At 39.6% G+C, this 15,270-nt stretch overlaps 2 protein-coding genes across 7 annotated transcripts in view; both read left to right on the top strand.

Moving 5' to 3' along the window:
• creg2 (cellular repressor of E1A-stimulated genes 2) overlaps positions 1-2,550 on the top strand; it is a 3,789-nt gene extending 1,239 nt beyond the window's left edge. Inside the window, exons 2-4 of the mRNA XM_051709330.1 lie at positions 546-715; positions 937-1,050; positions 1,644-2,550. Of these exons, the coding sequence (XP_051565290.1) occupies positions 546-715; positions 937-1,050; positions 1,644-1,785 (426 nt within the window). The 3' untranslated portion in view covers positions 1,786-2,550. The remainder of the gene's footprint in view (positions 1-545; positions 716-936; positions 1,051-1,643) is intronic.
• A 6,176-nt stretch (positions 2,551-8,726) lies between these two features.
• LOC127447096 (alpha-1,3-mannosyl-glycoprotein 4-beta-N-acetylglucosaminyltransferase A) overlaps positions 8,727-15,270 on the top strand; it is an 80,417-nt gene continuing 73,873 nt past the window's right edge. For all 6 annotated transcript variants that reach the window (XR_007898284.1, XR_007898283.1, XM_051708645.1 and 3 more), the window contains exons 1-2: positions 8,727-8,877; positions 9,281-9,590. Coding sequence is in view for 4 of the 6 variants with exons in the window: in XM_051708645.1 (XP_051564605.1) it covers positions 9,497-9,590 (94 nt within the window). In the remaining 2 variants the exon portion in view is untranslated. The remainder of the gene's footprint in view (positions 8,878-9,280; positions 9,591-15,270) is intronic.

Here is a 15,270-nt window from a genome sequence, read left to right as displayed (position 1 = left end):
GTCCATACAATGCAAGTGAATGGTGACTAAAATTTTGAAGCTCCAAAAATCACATAAAGGCAGCATAAAAGTAATCCAGACTCCAGTGGTTTAATCTACATCTTCAGAAGTGATATATCGGGTGTGGGTGAGAAACAGATAAATATTTAAGTACTTTTTTAACCACTGGAGTTGTACGGATTACTTTTATGCTGCCTTTATGTGTTTTTTGGAGCTTCAAAGTTTTAGTCACCATTTACTTGCATGTATGGACCTACAGAGCTGAAATATTCTTCAAAAATATTAATTTGTGTTCTGCAGAAAAAAAAAGTCAAACATCTGGGATGGAATGAGAGTGAGTAAATGATTAGATAATTTTCATTTTTTGGCGAACTATCCCTTTAACAAGCTATCCCTTTAATGTTTGTTAGGTAAATCATTTTTTGTTGTTGTTTTATTACATGCCGGTGTGAAATGTCTTTAATTTAGGCTGTTTTCTTTTCCCTGGGATATTTCTTCTGTTTGAAAGGGAATTAAAAAAAACTACACTTTTGTCTGAATGTTAGATAAAAGGACTTCCATTTGGAAACATCTTCTCTGTCAGTGACGGTCCTCTTGACAATAGCACTGGAGTTCCTTATTTCTATGTTACGCCCATGGACAACACTGTAACGGATCTGCGCAGCTTTCCTTTTGCTTCCTTAACGTTTTCTGAGGCAGAGGGAGATTTCTGCAGGTGTGTAAAAAATCTAAAGTGATACATTTCGCTTACTTTAAAACATTTAAACGGTTGGAGTGAAAAGTAAGCGTTTGCATTTCAGACTGTACATTTAAGGATTGCATATCAAAGTAAAATGATAAAAAAATTATATTTTACAGAGATTACATTCGTCACTGTGTGTGCATTTTACAAATACATTCTGTTCTTTGGTCACATTATGAATGTTCCTGCAACAGGAAGCAGGTTTATGACCCTGAGGACCCTAGGTGTGCTAGACTCACTTTGACTGGTAAAATGGTGGAAGTGGGACCAGAGGAGCTTGACTTTGCCAAGGAGGCTATGTTCTCCAGGTAATTATGTATTATGCACACTTCTGACATGAGTGATTGTGCAGCAATAAACACTCTTAAAGGTGAAGTGTGTGATTTCTGCAGTACTAGTTGCCACCAAACAGAACTGAAAAAATGTAGTTTTTAAACAGGTTTCCCTAATTGGTTGGGCAGCTAAAAAAACAGAGCAATGTTTTGAAAGTAGCATAGAGCCACAGAGGAAACTCTGTTGCCTTATGTTCCTTTAAAAAGGTAATGTATTTTATTAATTGTGAAACTAATATAATTGCAATTTACAGATAATTGGCAAACAGTCCTATGTGTGATATGCTTATACAGTAGCATGCGTTGTGAAATGCATGCAGAATGCTCCAGTTTTACTTTATTTCACCTTTGCATAATACCAAATATGTTTGCATATATTTGCTAATATATGCAGTGTGTGGATATAGGAAAAGCGCAATTGAAGTCACGTCATCCATGACTGTCAACACAGATTCAATAAGCCGAGTAGTGGCAGAACGAATCGATAGTTTGACTAGTCAAGTAGTTGATGCATCCTCTAGTATCTGTAAATAAATATTTGTATTAATGTTGGTATGTGCTTTCCTTAGACATCCTGTCATGAAGAAGTGGCCCCATGGACATAAGTGGTTTTTCATGAAGCTGGTTCTGCAGCAAGTTTGGTTACAGGACTGGGTTGGAGGAGTCTCTCTTATTCCGCTTGAAGAGTATTTCAAAGCGACACCTTTCTGAGGAAATAAACAATAACATTCTATAATTAACATAGTAAAAGCATAACTGAACTGAATAAAGACAGAAGTTGGTTACAATTTTTGTTATGAACTGCTTCCAACAAGATGCACTTGCCCTGGCCATGACCCTGGTTTAGTGTCACAGGGCTTTTCTCCCAAACATATTCCTGAGGATTTATTGAATGTATGAATTATCTGAACAGTGCATATACAGTGCAGTACAGTAATTCCAAAAACGCTCAAGGTTGGGGGCATTTATCACATACTGTATGCTAAGTAGCACACTTTAAGTTTCATAATTTTTGTGTCAAAGGAAAGTTATTAATTCATTACACACAAACATTCAAATCACTCATATCGAATTATACCACAGGCCTTAACAAAGGAAGGTAATCTGTATCCTAGATACTTTAGTGCACAAAAGAAAGGCATATACATACAGTATACTAGTAAGTGGAGATTTGATTTGTCTGTTTTTTTCTGAAACATAATTTACATTGTTAAGGGTTTGAAATTTCATCAACCGCTGAAATGTGGAGTATAAGTTAGCACTTTTGTATTTTTCATTGGTATTGATAGGGTCTAATGCATTCCTACAGTTCATGTTCATTTTCATGTCTGCATTTATCTCTAAAGGAAAGTGACATACATGACCTCACTATCTAAATGAATTATATCTAACATCTGTTTGTGCCTTGCAATACTTTTTAACATTGTAATACATGTGCTGCACAAATAAAATAAAAAGTATTAATAATATACAGTATATTATGTGGAAAGAGCAGTTAGTGTAATTATGTGGTTGACTGTTTTAGCCTTTTAATTTGAATGAAGAATGAATAGTGCAGATTACAAAATGGACAATTGTTTAATTGCCATTATAGGAATGTTTATACAGAATTGAGCTTAAAATAATAGTACGGAGAGACTGAAGCAAAAGTATTATTTGTCTTACATAGCACTGGGGATGTATGCCAATCAGAATTTAATTGAGAATGCCTTTTACATTCTAATTCACTTCCTGAATTTGAATTGAGGAAACAAACAGGATGCAGACTTCTAATTCTGAAATTCATATAACAGTAAATATTTTTTTAATAATTAATGTCTTTACTATGATTTACCCATAAACATGTTATCATACACACAACATGGGATGTATATCCCCAAACATTAGCTTATATTAATAGTCTGCCACATATTATTTGCATTTAATTTATATAGGCCTATTTCAATACACATAAGAAGTTAGGTTTTATTTTATGGAGCATGAAAATTTTTTATTTTATTATTATAATTTTTTTTTTTTTTATAAAGTTATCTGAAAACAATGTGATTTGCATTTTGTGGTTTTGTATGGCAAAAATAAAAGTTAACACAGCTTTGACTATATTAAATTTAGTTAAGACAAATATGTCCAATAAGTTATGTCAAAACTGTCATGCATATCAGAAAGTAAAAAGTCAAAATTAATTATGTAATTATTTTTGTCACAAAACTTGTTAGAATATTGAGATTCAAAAAATAATGAATATGACAGTGGCCAAAAAAAATTTGTGAACCCTTTGGAATTACCAGCATTTATGTATAAATTTGTCTTAAAATCTGATTGATCTTCATCTGTTACAATAATAAACAAGCATAATCTATTTTAACTAATAACACACAATTTATTGTATTGTTCTTCTAAATACTGAATACGTCATTCAAACATTCACAGTGTCATTTGGAAAAAGTGTGATCCCTTAGGCTATTGATGTCAATTAACAATAGCTAATTAGAGTTGTCAAACCTGCCATCCAAATAATGAAATGAGATTGGAGGTGTGGGATAGAGCTACTTTGACTTATAAAAGCACTCAAACATTTTAAGTTTGCTATTAAGAAGCATCTGCTGACATGAACCATGACTCGCAAAAAGAGATCTCAGAAGGCCTATGATCAAGAATTGTTGCTTTGCATAAAGCTGGAAAGGGTTACAAAGTTATCTTGAAGAGCTTAGATATTCATCTGTCCACAGTTTGACAAACTGTCTATAACTGAAGACAATTTAGTACTGTGGCTACTCTCCCTAGAAGTGGCCGTCCAGCCAAGATTACTCAAAGGGCACACCGCAGAATGCTCAATGAGGTAAAAAGAACTCTAGAGTGACAGCTAAAGACTCGAAGGAGTCATTGAAACTGGTTAACATGCCTGTTCATGAGTCTACTTGTAACAGGTAAAGGATGGGCAAGGAGGCAGGAACCGGCTAAGCAGTCATCATCTCTCACTCACTCACACACACTCTGACACACTCTCTCTCTTTCACACACACATGTTGGTGCGGCTATCCTTATGAGGACTCTCCACAGACATAATGATTTTTATACTGTACGAACTATAGATTCTGTCTCCTAACCTTACCCCTAAACCTAACCCTCACAAAAAACTTTCTGCATTTTTACATTTCCAAAAAAACATCGTTTAGTATGTTTTTTTAAGAGATTTGAATTATGGGGACACTAGAAATGTCCTCATAAACCATAGCATATTTTTTTATAGCATAATACCCTTGTAATTACCAGTTTGTAACCTAAAAAAATGTCCTCGTAAACCACCCCATCGGTGAAGTACGGTGGAGGAAGCATCATAATTTGGGCCTGCTTTGCTGTTTCGGGGCCTGGACCACTTGCCATCATCGAGGGAAAAATTAATTCCCAAGTTTATCAAGATATGTATCTTACAGGATAATGTCAGGGTGCAGGGCCGGAGTGGGATTCATATTCAGTCCGGGATGTCATGTCCAAGTCAGCCCACACCCAAAAGGGGGGTTGGAGGTTAAAATGATAACAATAAAACAAGATCACAGCAAAATTATACAATATATGTAATTACTTGAAAATTATTTAAGCTCTCCGTGTCATTATACCACATATGGCATTCACTAAGATTTTCACTTTGTCATAAGACATCATTGTATGTGTTGTAAAAATAAGTGAATGTTAAAGGGAAATTTTATCATTTCCTCACCCTCATCCCATCCCAGGTGTGTAAGACTTTCTTTTGCATGAATGAAGATGTTTAGAACAACTGTTGGTCCATTCAATGCAAGTAAATGAGAAGCGGTGAGAAACAGATCAATAATTAATCATTTTTTACTATAAATCTCCACTTTCACTTTCATAAGCAAAATCTCTCTTAAGAGTTCTTCTTCTGTCTTTGGTGATTTACATAAGCATATCGTCCCCTACTGGGCAGGGAGGAGAATTTATAATAATAATAAATAAAATCATATTGATCTGTTTCTCACCCACACCTATCATATCGCTTCTGAAGACATAGATTAAACCACTGGAGTTGTATGGATTACTTTTATGCTGCATTTATGTGATTTTTGTACCTTCTGAGTTCTGATCACCATTCACTTGCATTGAAAGGACCAGCAGAACTGAAAAATTCTTCTAAAAAGCTTAATTTGTGCTCAGCAGAAGACAGAAAGTCATACACATCTGGGATGGCATGAGGGTGAGTAAATGATGAGAGAAATTTCATTTGTGGGTAAACTAAGTTTATTTTAAAGACTATCTAGGCACATAATAACACTATAGAACTGTAAATGTTTATAACTCTTTCAAGATGTACAGGCTCACACTTGAAATGGTCAGTGATTTGTATTTTAGATAATTAAAATAGCAACAGATCCAGTGAAACAATTAAGGTTGAGTGATTGTTTTTACATTTTTACATGCCATTCAAACACGTGCCATTTTACAATGATAAGAGTGAAAGAAAAGACTAAAAATAATACATTTGTACTTTTTTTTACTTGGAATGTAAATGTTCAGGACAAAGGCAAAATGGTTACTGTCTCTTTAAGAGGGTTTTATTCGCATTATACAACACTGAAGGCACTTTGTGCAGTTTGTTTTGTTGAGTTTATTCATTTGAGAGCTGTAAAGTCCCATTATTTTCGTACCGTGTCGTGCTGTTGCATCTGTATTCATTTACTTTATGTATTCTGTTATTTTGTGGCAAAAAATCATTTTGCTATTATCATTCTGCACTGCTAAGGAAGAGGATTTCAGAGATTAATTGACTGAGATAGTGAGACTGCAGTCAGTATTAAACTTGTGATGATCTTGTACCTGAAGCACGTTCATCCATTCAGCTATTAGTAGCCTATCTGTTCTCGATGGATCTTCCGTGATCCTTCCCGCACTATCAAGTGAAGCACATCAGTTTCGTCTCTCACAGGCTACTCTCTCATTTGTTTGGGTGTGAGATGATAAAATACAGACTGCGTCCGCTATAATACGGAACGCAATTCTGATCTTTTAAATACCGGATGTTACGGACTGTTGGCAATTGTTATAGGACATATGATGAAAGTTTGTCAATGAACATGCGGACCTAACCACCCCAATTTTTGACCGGCCCACAGGAATTCTCCCGATCTTCCCGATTGCCACTCCGGCCCTGTCAGGGTGGCTGTTGGAAGTTGGGTGATGCAGCAGAACAATGACCCTAAACATTGAATGAAATCTACTGGGATAGAGCTACTTTGAATTATAAAAGCACTCAAACATTTTGAGTTTGCTATTAAGAAGCATCTGCTGACATGAACCATGACTCGCAAAAAGAGATCTCAGAAGGCCTATGATCAAGAATTGTTGCTTTGCATAAAGCTGGAAAGGGTTACAAAGTTATCTTGAAGAGCTTAGATATTCATCTGTCCACAGTTTGACAAACTGTCTATAATTGAAGACAATTTAGTACTGTGGCTACTCTCCCTAGAAGTGGCTGTCCAGCCAAGATTACTCAAAGGGCACACCGTAGAATGCTCAATGAGGTAAAAAGAACTCTAGAGTGACAGCTAAAGACTCGAAGGAGTCATTGAAACTGGTTAACATGTCTGTTCATGAGTCTACTTGTAACAGGTAAAGGATGGGCAAGGAGGAGGCGGGAACCGGCTAAGCAGTCAGCGAAACTTTAATGATGTAACTGAACTTAAAACAACATCTCTCACTCACTCATACACACTCTCACACACTCTCTCTCACTCTCTCTCACTCTCTCTCTCTCTCTCACACACACACACACACACACACACATTAGTGCGGCTATCCTTATGAGGACTCTCCATAGACATAATGATTTTTATACTGTACGAACTATAGATTCTATCCCCTAACCCTAACCCTACCCCTAAACCTATCCCTCACAAAAAACTTTCTGCATTTTTACATTTTCAAAAAAAAAAAAAAAAACATTGTTTAGTATGTTTTTGTTTTAAGCAATTTGAATTATGGGGACACTAGAAATGTCCTCATAAACCACATTTATAGCATAATACCCTTGTAACCAGTTTGTAACCTAAAAAAATGTCCTCGTAAACCACCCCATCAGTGAAGTACTGTGGAGGGAGCATCATGATTTGGGCCTGCTTTGCCACTTCGGAGCTTTTACAGCTTGCCATCATCGAGGTAAAAATTAATTCAAAAGCTTATCAAGATACCTATCTTACAGGATAATGTCAGGGTGGCTGTTGGAAGTTGGGTGATGCAGCAGAACAATGACCCTAAACATTTAATTAAATCCACAATGACCCTAAACACTGAATGAAATCCTCTACAGAATGACACAAAAAAATAAAATTCACCTTTTGGAGTGGCCCAGTCAGAGCCCAGATCTTAACCCAATAAAGATGCTGTGGAATGACCTCAAGAGAGCCGTTCGCACCAGACATCCTAAGAATATGGCTGAGCTGAAGCAGTTCTGTAAGGAAGAATGGGCCAAAATTCCTTCTGAACGTTGTGCAGGTCTAATCTGCAGCTACCGGAAATGCTTGGTTGAGGTTATTACTGCCAAAAGAGGCTTGGCCAGTTATTAAATCCAAGGGTTCACTTACTTTTTCCACAGCACTATTAATGTTTAATGGGATGTGTTCAATAAAGACATGAAAGATTATAATTGTTTGTGTGTTGTTATTTTAAGCACATTGTGTTTATCTATACTTGTGACTTTAATGAAGATGAGATCACATTTTATGTCCAATTCATGCCAGCTAGAATTCCAAAGGGTTCACATACTTTTTTTGTTTTGTTTTTTTTTTTGCCACTGTATAACTAACAATACTAGGGGGAAGAGCTCTATAGATTTTCAAATGTCTGTCAACAGGATATTAGACTTCTTGATGAGGGGTTAAATAAGGAAAGACACAAACAAAAGGTATAGACTTAAATACAGATTGAAATGGAAATGGGACTAGAGTTGTCGTACTGTACCACTTTTTATGGCACTATCCTTAAAAAACAAGTTAATGCTTGGATATGAAAAGATATGAGACACAATTGTGTTCAATAAAGGTTCAAGCCCACAAGCCATCAGTGACAGTGAAGGTCAGATTAGCCAATCAATTATTCATTAAATGTTCATGCCCTCTGGTGCCCACATTCAGACACATGCATGGCATTCACACACATCTAAATATACATCTAAATATAACAGCTCTTGTTTGCTCCAAATGACAATGATTTGAACCTGGAGTTTATACAGAAAGGAAACCTTTTTTAAGGCTTCCTTGCTGTTAGGTTTAACTGGTCGCTCAGCCTGTTTCGGGCACTTTTTAGCTGGTCAGGCTGGGAGACCTGCTTAAACCAGCTAACTAGGATGGGCTTGTTCTACATTAAGATATATGTGGCGGAGAAAATGCTTTATAATAAACCGAATGATCCATTTCCAATTTACCGCGCCTCTGTGAGAGTTACGTCAGAAATGAATCAGTGCGATGGCATCAATCCACCGTGTGGCGGCGGACATGAGCTGTGCATTGAGCAAGCCAATCATCGTCCACGGTGGACGATCACTACTATATGGGCGGGGTCTAATAACTCCAGCCAATCACTGTTCCCGGCGGGCTTCGTAGCTTTCCGTGGGTGTGGTCTTCAACAAAGCTTGATTGAGAGATCGCATCACTGCTGAAGGATAGGGCTGGACGGTGCGTCTGTTAATTTGTTATTTTACTGAACATCACAAAGCCCTTTTCCGCTCGGTTTTATTACCGGATTGTGCGTATGAGGTCGGGCCGGTTAGCAGTTGAATAACAGTGTGAAAAGGTAAGAAGGCTTGAACTTGGGGCTGTTGATCATGACTGTTGTGTCTGACACATTTGGTCTTCCTCCGACAGGTAGTCAACTCTGTTTATTTTACATCACCACATGAAAATGGCTGTTTTCTTAGACTGCGATGGTGAATTTTACCTAGTCACCACGTTTTCAGATAATAATTATCCTCTGCAGTATTTGTGTTTGTAACTTTGGTGATGTATGTGCTTAGAAATCAGCTGCTGTCCATAACAGGAAAATCAGGTTGCATGCACATTTATCAAAGCTGTCTGTTTAATTATGTTGTGGCCAGTGCAGTCCAGAAACAAACAAACTAAATCCAAGACTAAATCCAATATATGTTTTCATATCGATTTTATGTGCTGTTTTAAAATCTGTTCATGATCTATTCCAGGACGGGCAAGCATGAGGATTGCACATCTTTCTGTTGAAATGCATCAATTCCTTTGGGCTGCCTCGTGACTCCAGCAGCGACCGAGAGGAGGAGCGCAGCGCAGACAGTCGATGATCCGGGCACCCGTCACCTGCCGTCCGCTCCTCTGAAGCGCTTATGCACCCCTGCTGGATCAGGAGGACAAGAGGCAGCTGCACGGGGAGGCGCTGAAATGAGATGAGGCTCAGACATGGAACTGTTGCCACGGCGATTGTTTTCTTCACCTCGTTTCTCAGTCTGTCCTGGTATACGGCTTGGCAGAATGGCAAAGGTGAGTTGATATCTGGGATTTAATGCATTTGCATTTAAACTGATTGATCAAAGGATTTAAATCAGTGAACTTCTGAAGATGGGGGAGCTGTAACCCCTTACAAAATGTTACCATAGTTATATGTAATTATACTGTAAAATCATCATGCTTTGATTTGGAATCTTTCAGTCTAAGAAGGAGCTTGCAACAAACTGGTTTGGTTGTGTTGATTATTAAATCTCTTAAAGGGATAGTTCACCCAAAACTGAACATTCTCTCGTCATTTACTCACCCTAATGCCATCCCAGATTTGTATGACTTTCTTTCGTCTGCTGAATACATTTGAAGAAAAATAGAAGAATATCTCTGCTCAGTAGGTCCTTAAAATGCAAGTGGATGGTGATTAGAACTTTGAAGCTCCAAAAAGAACAGACAGTCAGTATAAATGTCATCCATATGACTCAACTGGTTAAAATAATGTCTTCTAAAGCAAAACGATCACTTTTGCTGTGAAAAAGATCAATATTTAGGTACTTTTTAACTATAAATCATCGCTTCCAGTCAGCAGCTGTATGCACATTCACGAGAGGGCGGAGTTCACGCGGTCTTGTGTGATGTTTTCGCATTGGCATGTTTTGGATGTATCTCACGTTTTTCTCTTGGCTGAGACATCAAGGATGAGCAGAGAAACGCACCAACAAAGCTTCATTACAGAGTTCCTCCTACTCAGTTGTAAACAGTGCCACTCTTCCGGGTGTGTCGCATGTATGTCTGTTCTCACATGAACATGCCAACGCGATTACGTCACACACGTGTACTGCTGCTTACAGGAAGCGATGATTTATAGTTAAAAAGTACTTAATTATTGATCTTTTTCGCATCAAAAGCAATTGTTTTGCTTTAGTAGACATTCATGTAACCAGTGGAGTCATATGGATGACATTTATGCTGACTGTCTGTTCTTTTTTGTGATTCAAAGGTCTAATCACCATCCACTTGCATTTTAATGACCTACTGAGCTGAGATATTTTTCTGTTTTTCTTCAAATGTGTTTAGCAGAAGAAAGAAAGTCATACACACCTGGGATGGCATGAGGGTGAGCAAATGGTGAGAGAATTTTCAATTGCTAAAATAAACATTAGCTGTGTCCGAAATCGCGTACTGACTACTCACTTCTCAAACAATGTATATTCACAAGCGTGGGTGATGGTAAAACATTCCGCTTAATTTGTATGGTGCTGTCTTCACTGAGGTTTTGTTAGTTGTTACATTCTATATTATTTACAATAGTTTTGTCAGACCAGCATCGCAGACAAGTAACTCTGCCCCTTCCGCTATGTATGGCAAGCCGCGAGCGCTGAGTGCATGAAGTATCCAACATTCCACATTCCTTTTGATGGTTAAAGAAGTGCATCATCAGGGTACTAATAACACACTTCTATTTGTTGCATTTTCAGTGTTAAAGGTGCACTCCGTAACCTTTTTGGTTTGTTTCATCTTGGACTTACACCTTGTGGTTTGGATGCAGCACCATTCAAAATCAATAGTTCCCTATCTGTCGCTCACTTGACATTGTGTCGATGTAGTGACACTAGGGGTCACTCTTGGGAGCCCCAAACACCTCTGATGTTTTAAGAAAAGGCCAATGAAAAATGGCGAGTGGAATTTGCATGCCACTCCCCCGGACATATGGGTATAAAAGGAGCTAGTGTGCAACCACTCATTCAGATTTTATCTTTGGAGCCGAGCGGTGTTGATGTATTCCACTGCCAATCCATTCACCTCTGCAAGAGAAAGCAAAGAGCGATCTCCGCGGCTGCTGGATTTTATGGCGCATCACAGCGGTTTCTCCCCCTCTCACACAGATAAGTGCGGAGAACGCCCCTGGGTGCTTCGGCAGCGCGTGTGGAGCGCTAAAAGTGTATATTTCTCCTTAAAAAAAGTATATATTCCCTAAAAGAGTGGGCACTGACGGAAAGCGTCTTATTAAAGATGCCTTTCCGGTTATGTGAACTTCCTGGTTGCGGTCGTTATCTCTCCGCTTCTAACGGTCACGATCGCTGCCTTACGTGTCTGGGCTCCAGACATGCTGAGACAGCATTCGTGGATGGTTCGTGCCCGCACTGCGAGAGCATGACCATGGCCATGTTGCGATCGTGGCTTTCCTTCCTTAGAGGGAAAGCCACTCCAGCTGCTCCCTGCCCCAGTTCTTCTGATTGGGGCTTCAGGTCAACTGGGAAAAGAGCAAGCTCGCCCCGATGCAGAGCATCTCTTTTCTCGGGATGGAGCTGGACTCGGTCGCTATGTCCGGTACGCGCTTTGCGTATCTATTTGGACCATACAGAGAGCTTTAGACGCTCCGAGCAGCTCTTTGTCTGTTTCGGGACATCGTGTTGGCATACCAGGCCCAGGGTGCGGTGTCCTCTTTGGGACTACGAGCGCACTCTGTCAGGAGCGTAGCCTCCTCCTGGGCCTTGGCCAACGGCGCCTCTGTAACAGACATCTGTAGGGCAGCGGGCTAGGCAACATCCAATACCTTCACAAAATTTTATAATCTCCGGGTTGAGCCAGTTTCGTCCCGTGTGTTGGTAGGTACAAACAGGTAAGGATGCGGGCAGCTGGCCGGGTGTACCGCTGGCACACAAGCGCCTTTCTCCTTCCGAGGGGAAGACGTGCACTCTTTCATCCACGTGAGTTCCCGGGATTGGTGAACCCTGGATTCCTCCCCCAGCAACTGCGGCAAGCAAATTCGGCAGAGGAATTCGACGCCAGGCCCAGTACTTGTGTCAGTATGCCCTGTTCAGGTCAGCCCCTGTACTGGGATAGGTGCTCCATATGTGTTGGTTCCCTGTTGGTAACTCCATATGTCGAAATCTTCCATGGTATGGTCTCCCTGACGGTAGACCCGTGTCTCCCCTTGGGCAGAGTCCCCTCTGCCACCGATTGCCGTGTTTGTAGAGCTCCGCCCCCTCTGGGTAGAACCTATCACAGGGACTTCCTCCACATGCGATACTGCCGATAAGGAATCAGTAAGCCCATGTGACATATTTCCACACAATTACCTCCCCTTCGGGCAGGGTGTGGTCTCCGCGGTGTCTTTTTCCAAGGACACGTACCCCGACGCTAGTACGTTTGGCCCCAGCTGGAATCAAGTGAGTTCTTTCTCCGAGAGAAGAAAGAAGAGAAAAGGCCGAACCTGCTGGTGTGGCCTGTTCCCATGTGGGCATGTCTGACCCCCCTTTTATGCTGTTGGGGGGCAAGGGTCAATATGACATGCACTTGTTACTTGGCACACAGTGGCCTGCCTACACCTGCACCGCTGATCCACGTAACACAGTTCAGCTGGTTGTTGCGTTTCGTATAGGGACCCCTAGAGTCACTACATCGACAAAACGTCGAGTGAGTAACAGATAGGGAACGTTTGGGTTACTGTTGTAACCCCCGTTCCCTGATGGAGGGAACGAGATGTTATGTCCCTCCTGCCACAACACTGAACTACCCGCTGTAATGGCCGGGACTCTGTCTCGGCTCCTCAGCACAAACCTGAATGAGTGGTTGCACACCAGCTCCTTTTATACCCGTATGTCCGGGGGAGTGGCATGCAAATTCCACTTGCCAATGTTCATTGGCCTTTTCTTAAAACATCAGAGGAGTTTGGGTCTCCTAAGAGTGACCCCTAGTGTCACTACATCGACACAATGTCTCATTCCCTCCATCAGGGAATGGGGGTTACGATAGTAACCCAGACGTTTTCTGTTTTAGATGCCATTGTAGAAATGTACTATTCACAGTCAGCCATGATTACTTTAATCCATGAGTAAGAGTGTTTAAAAACTGGGTGGTTACTGAGATTAAGCAATTAGTATTTAGCTGGTTATGTGATTCTAACATGGCTGCCCCATGAGGAGACCCTCTCCATGTAGAAATAAAACTGCTTTTGTAAGGTTACTGGTATAACTGGAGTCTTCATCTCATGTGAGTGGTCATGATTTTATACAAATATTTCAAAATTACAATTCATTTATTCAGGAGTGAAACTATTTTAATGAGGAAAACACTACTGAGTGCACCTTTTACATGCAACTTGTACTACTTGCACAACAAAATGACGTAGATTAGTGGAAAAGTTTGCGGTTTGGGAGGCACTTATAGATTCTGGACATACTTCATCTGGGAACGTGGGCATTGTCCCATGACCTGAATTTATGATGTAATAACAACAACCGCGAAAACTATCACAAGCACCATTTAAGCGCAAGGAACAACTTTCTTGATATATATTGCACTTCTAGTTGATGAGCCTTCTGACTCACGCTTGTCCGCCGTTTTATAATATCCAGAGTTTGAACGTTATGTCTCCAGCTTCCGAGGCATTATGGGATGGTAAAATGTCCAGTCGATCCACACTTTCGGACCTCGCAGGAAATAATAGGTCATCCAGGTATTTCTCGCCTACTGTTTTATGAATACTGAGGATCTGGACGTACTACTCCATTGGTATACTGTTTTTGGCATGATATGTAGTAGGGAAGTATGCATATTTGGACACAGTTATTGTTTTCAAATAGCCTTCCGTACACTCCCCCGTCTGCTGTTGATCAAACAAACCTATAGTCTTGCCCCCAACTCACAGCATTGGTTGAGTCAATGTTGTTGTGTCAGGCTGCAAACAGAGGAATTTTTATAGCACCACAGTGTTTACAGTTTTCGAGAAAATTCACCTACAAATGGCATAATATCTTTTTACTGCAAAGGTGGCATAGTAGCTGCAACTGATATGGCATACAGTAAATACCAAGAAAAGGTGTTTTTATACAGATTTTTTTAATGCTGCTCAGCGGTGGCATAAATTCATTTACACAAGTATTTTAACATTGAATAAATAGTGATTGAACTGCATAATTTGGGCGCTATTGTTAATTTTATTTTAATTATTCTTATTTTTGCAAAGTACCAAGTTAGAAGTTTCCCTTTAAAATTTCCAGCATTAGCTTTGAGAATTTATTTCATATGTCAACAAAATGGACATTATAGCTAAAATGTACCCAAATGAATCAAAGTGTTTCGAATTGAGAGCTTGTGAATCGGAATCAAATCATATTGGGAAATCTGTATCTATACCTAGCCCTGACTATGGTATTTTGATCTTAACTGTGATTACGTGGTAATTGTTTGCAAGGTGCTTAAATGTTAAAGATATGGGCTGGTGACAGAAAGGTTGTAGGTTCATCAAACCCACCTTTCAGCTCCACTGGTTGACATTAACTGTAAAGGAGCTGACATCATCTGGCCAGCAGTGTCTAAAGGGAATTCAGGAGAAGACTTAATGCTGGGAATTTGTGTTTAGGAAAATACCCATCTGCCCTATTTGGAAATAAATGATCTCTGGTGCACTCCGTGACAGCTCATTGCTCAACGGTCGATCATTTTCTAGTTAAATCCATCCCTCTATTGATTAGAGTTAGATAAAGTAGAGCATACACAGTTCTATATGGTGATTCAATGCCAAATCCCTGATGCTGGTTTATGTTTCGTGTAAGTGTTCTCCAGGATTTAGTTTGAAAATATTTGCATTCCCCATCGTGTGCATATCCAGTACAAACAAATGGAAAAACATATGGAAAATGTTTCTAACGGCTTACTAAATGACAAACATACTTTCATACATGTATTACTAGATATGCCATTGTATTTTCATGCA

This window comes from Myxocyprinus asiaticus, chromosome 10 (assembly GCF_019703515.2).
Source record: "Myxocyprinus asiaticus isolate MX2 ecotype Aquarium Trade chromosome 10, UBuf_Myxa_2, whole genome shotgun sequence".
Lineage (NCBI taxonomy): Eukaryota > Metazoa > Chordata > Actinopteri > Cypriniformes > Catostomidae > Myxocyprinus > Myxocyprinus asiaticus.
This window is presented reverse-complemented; position numbering and strand designations above follow the sequence as displayed.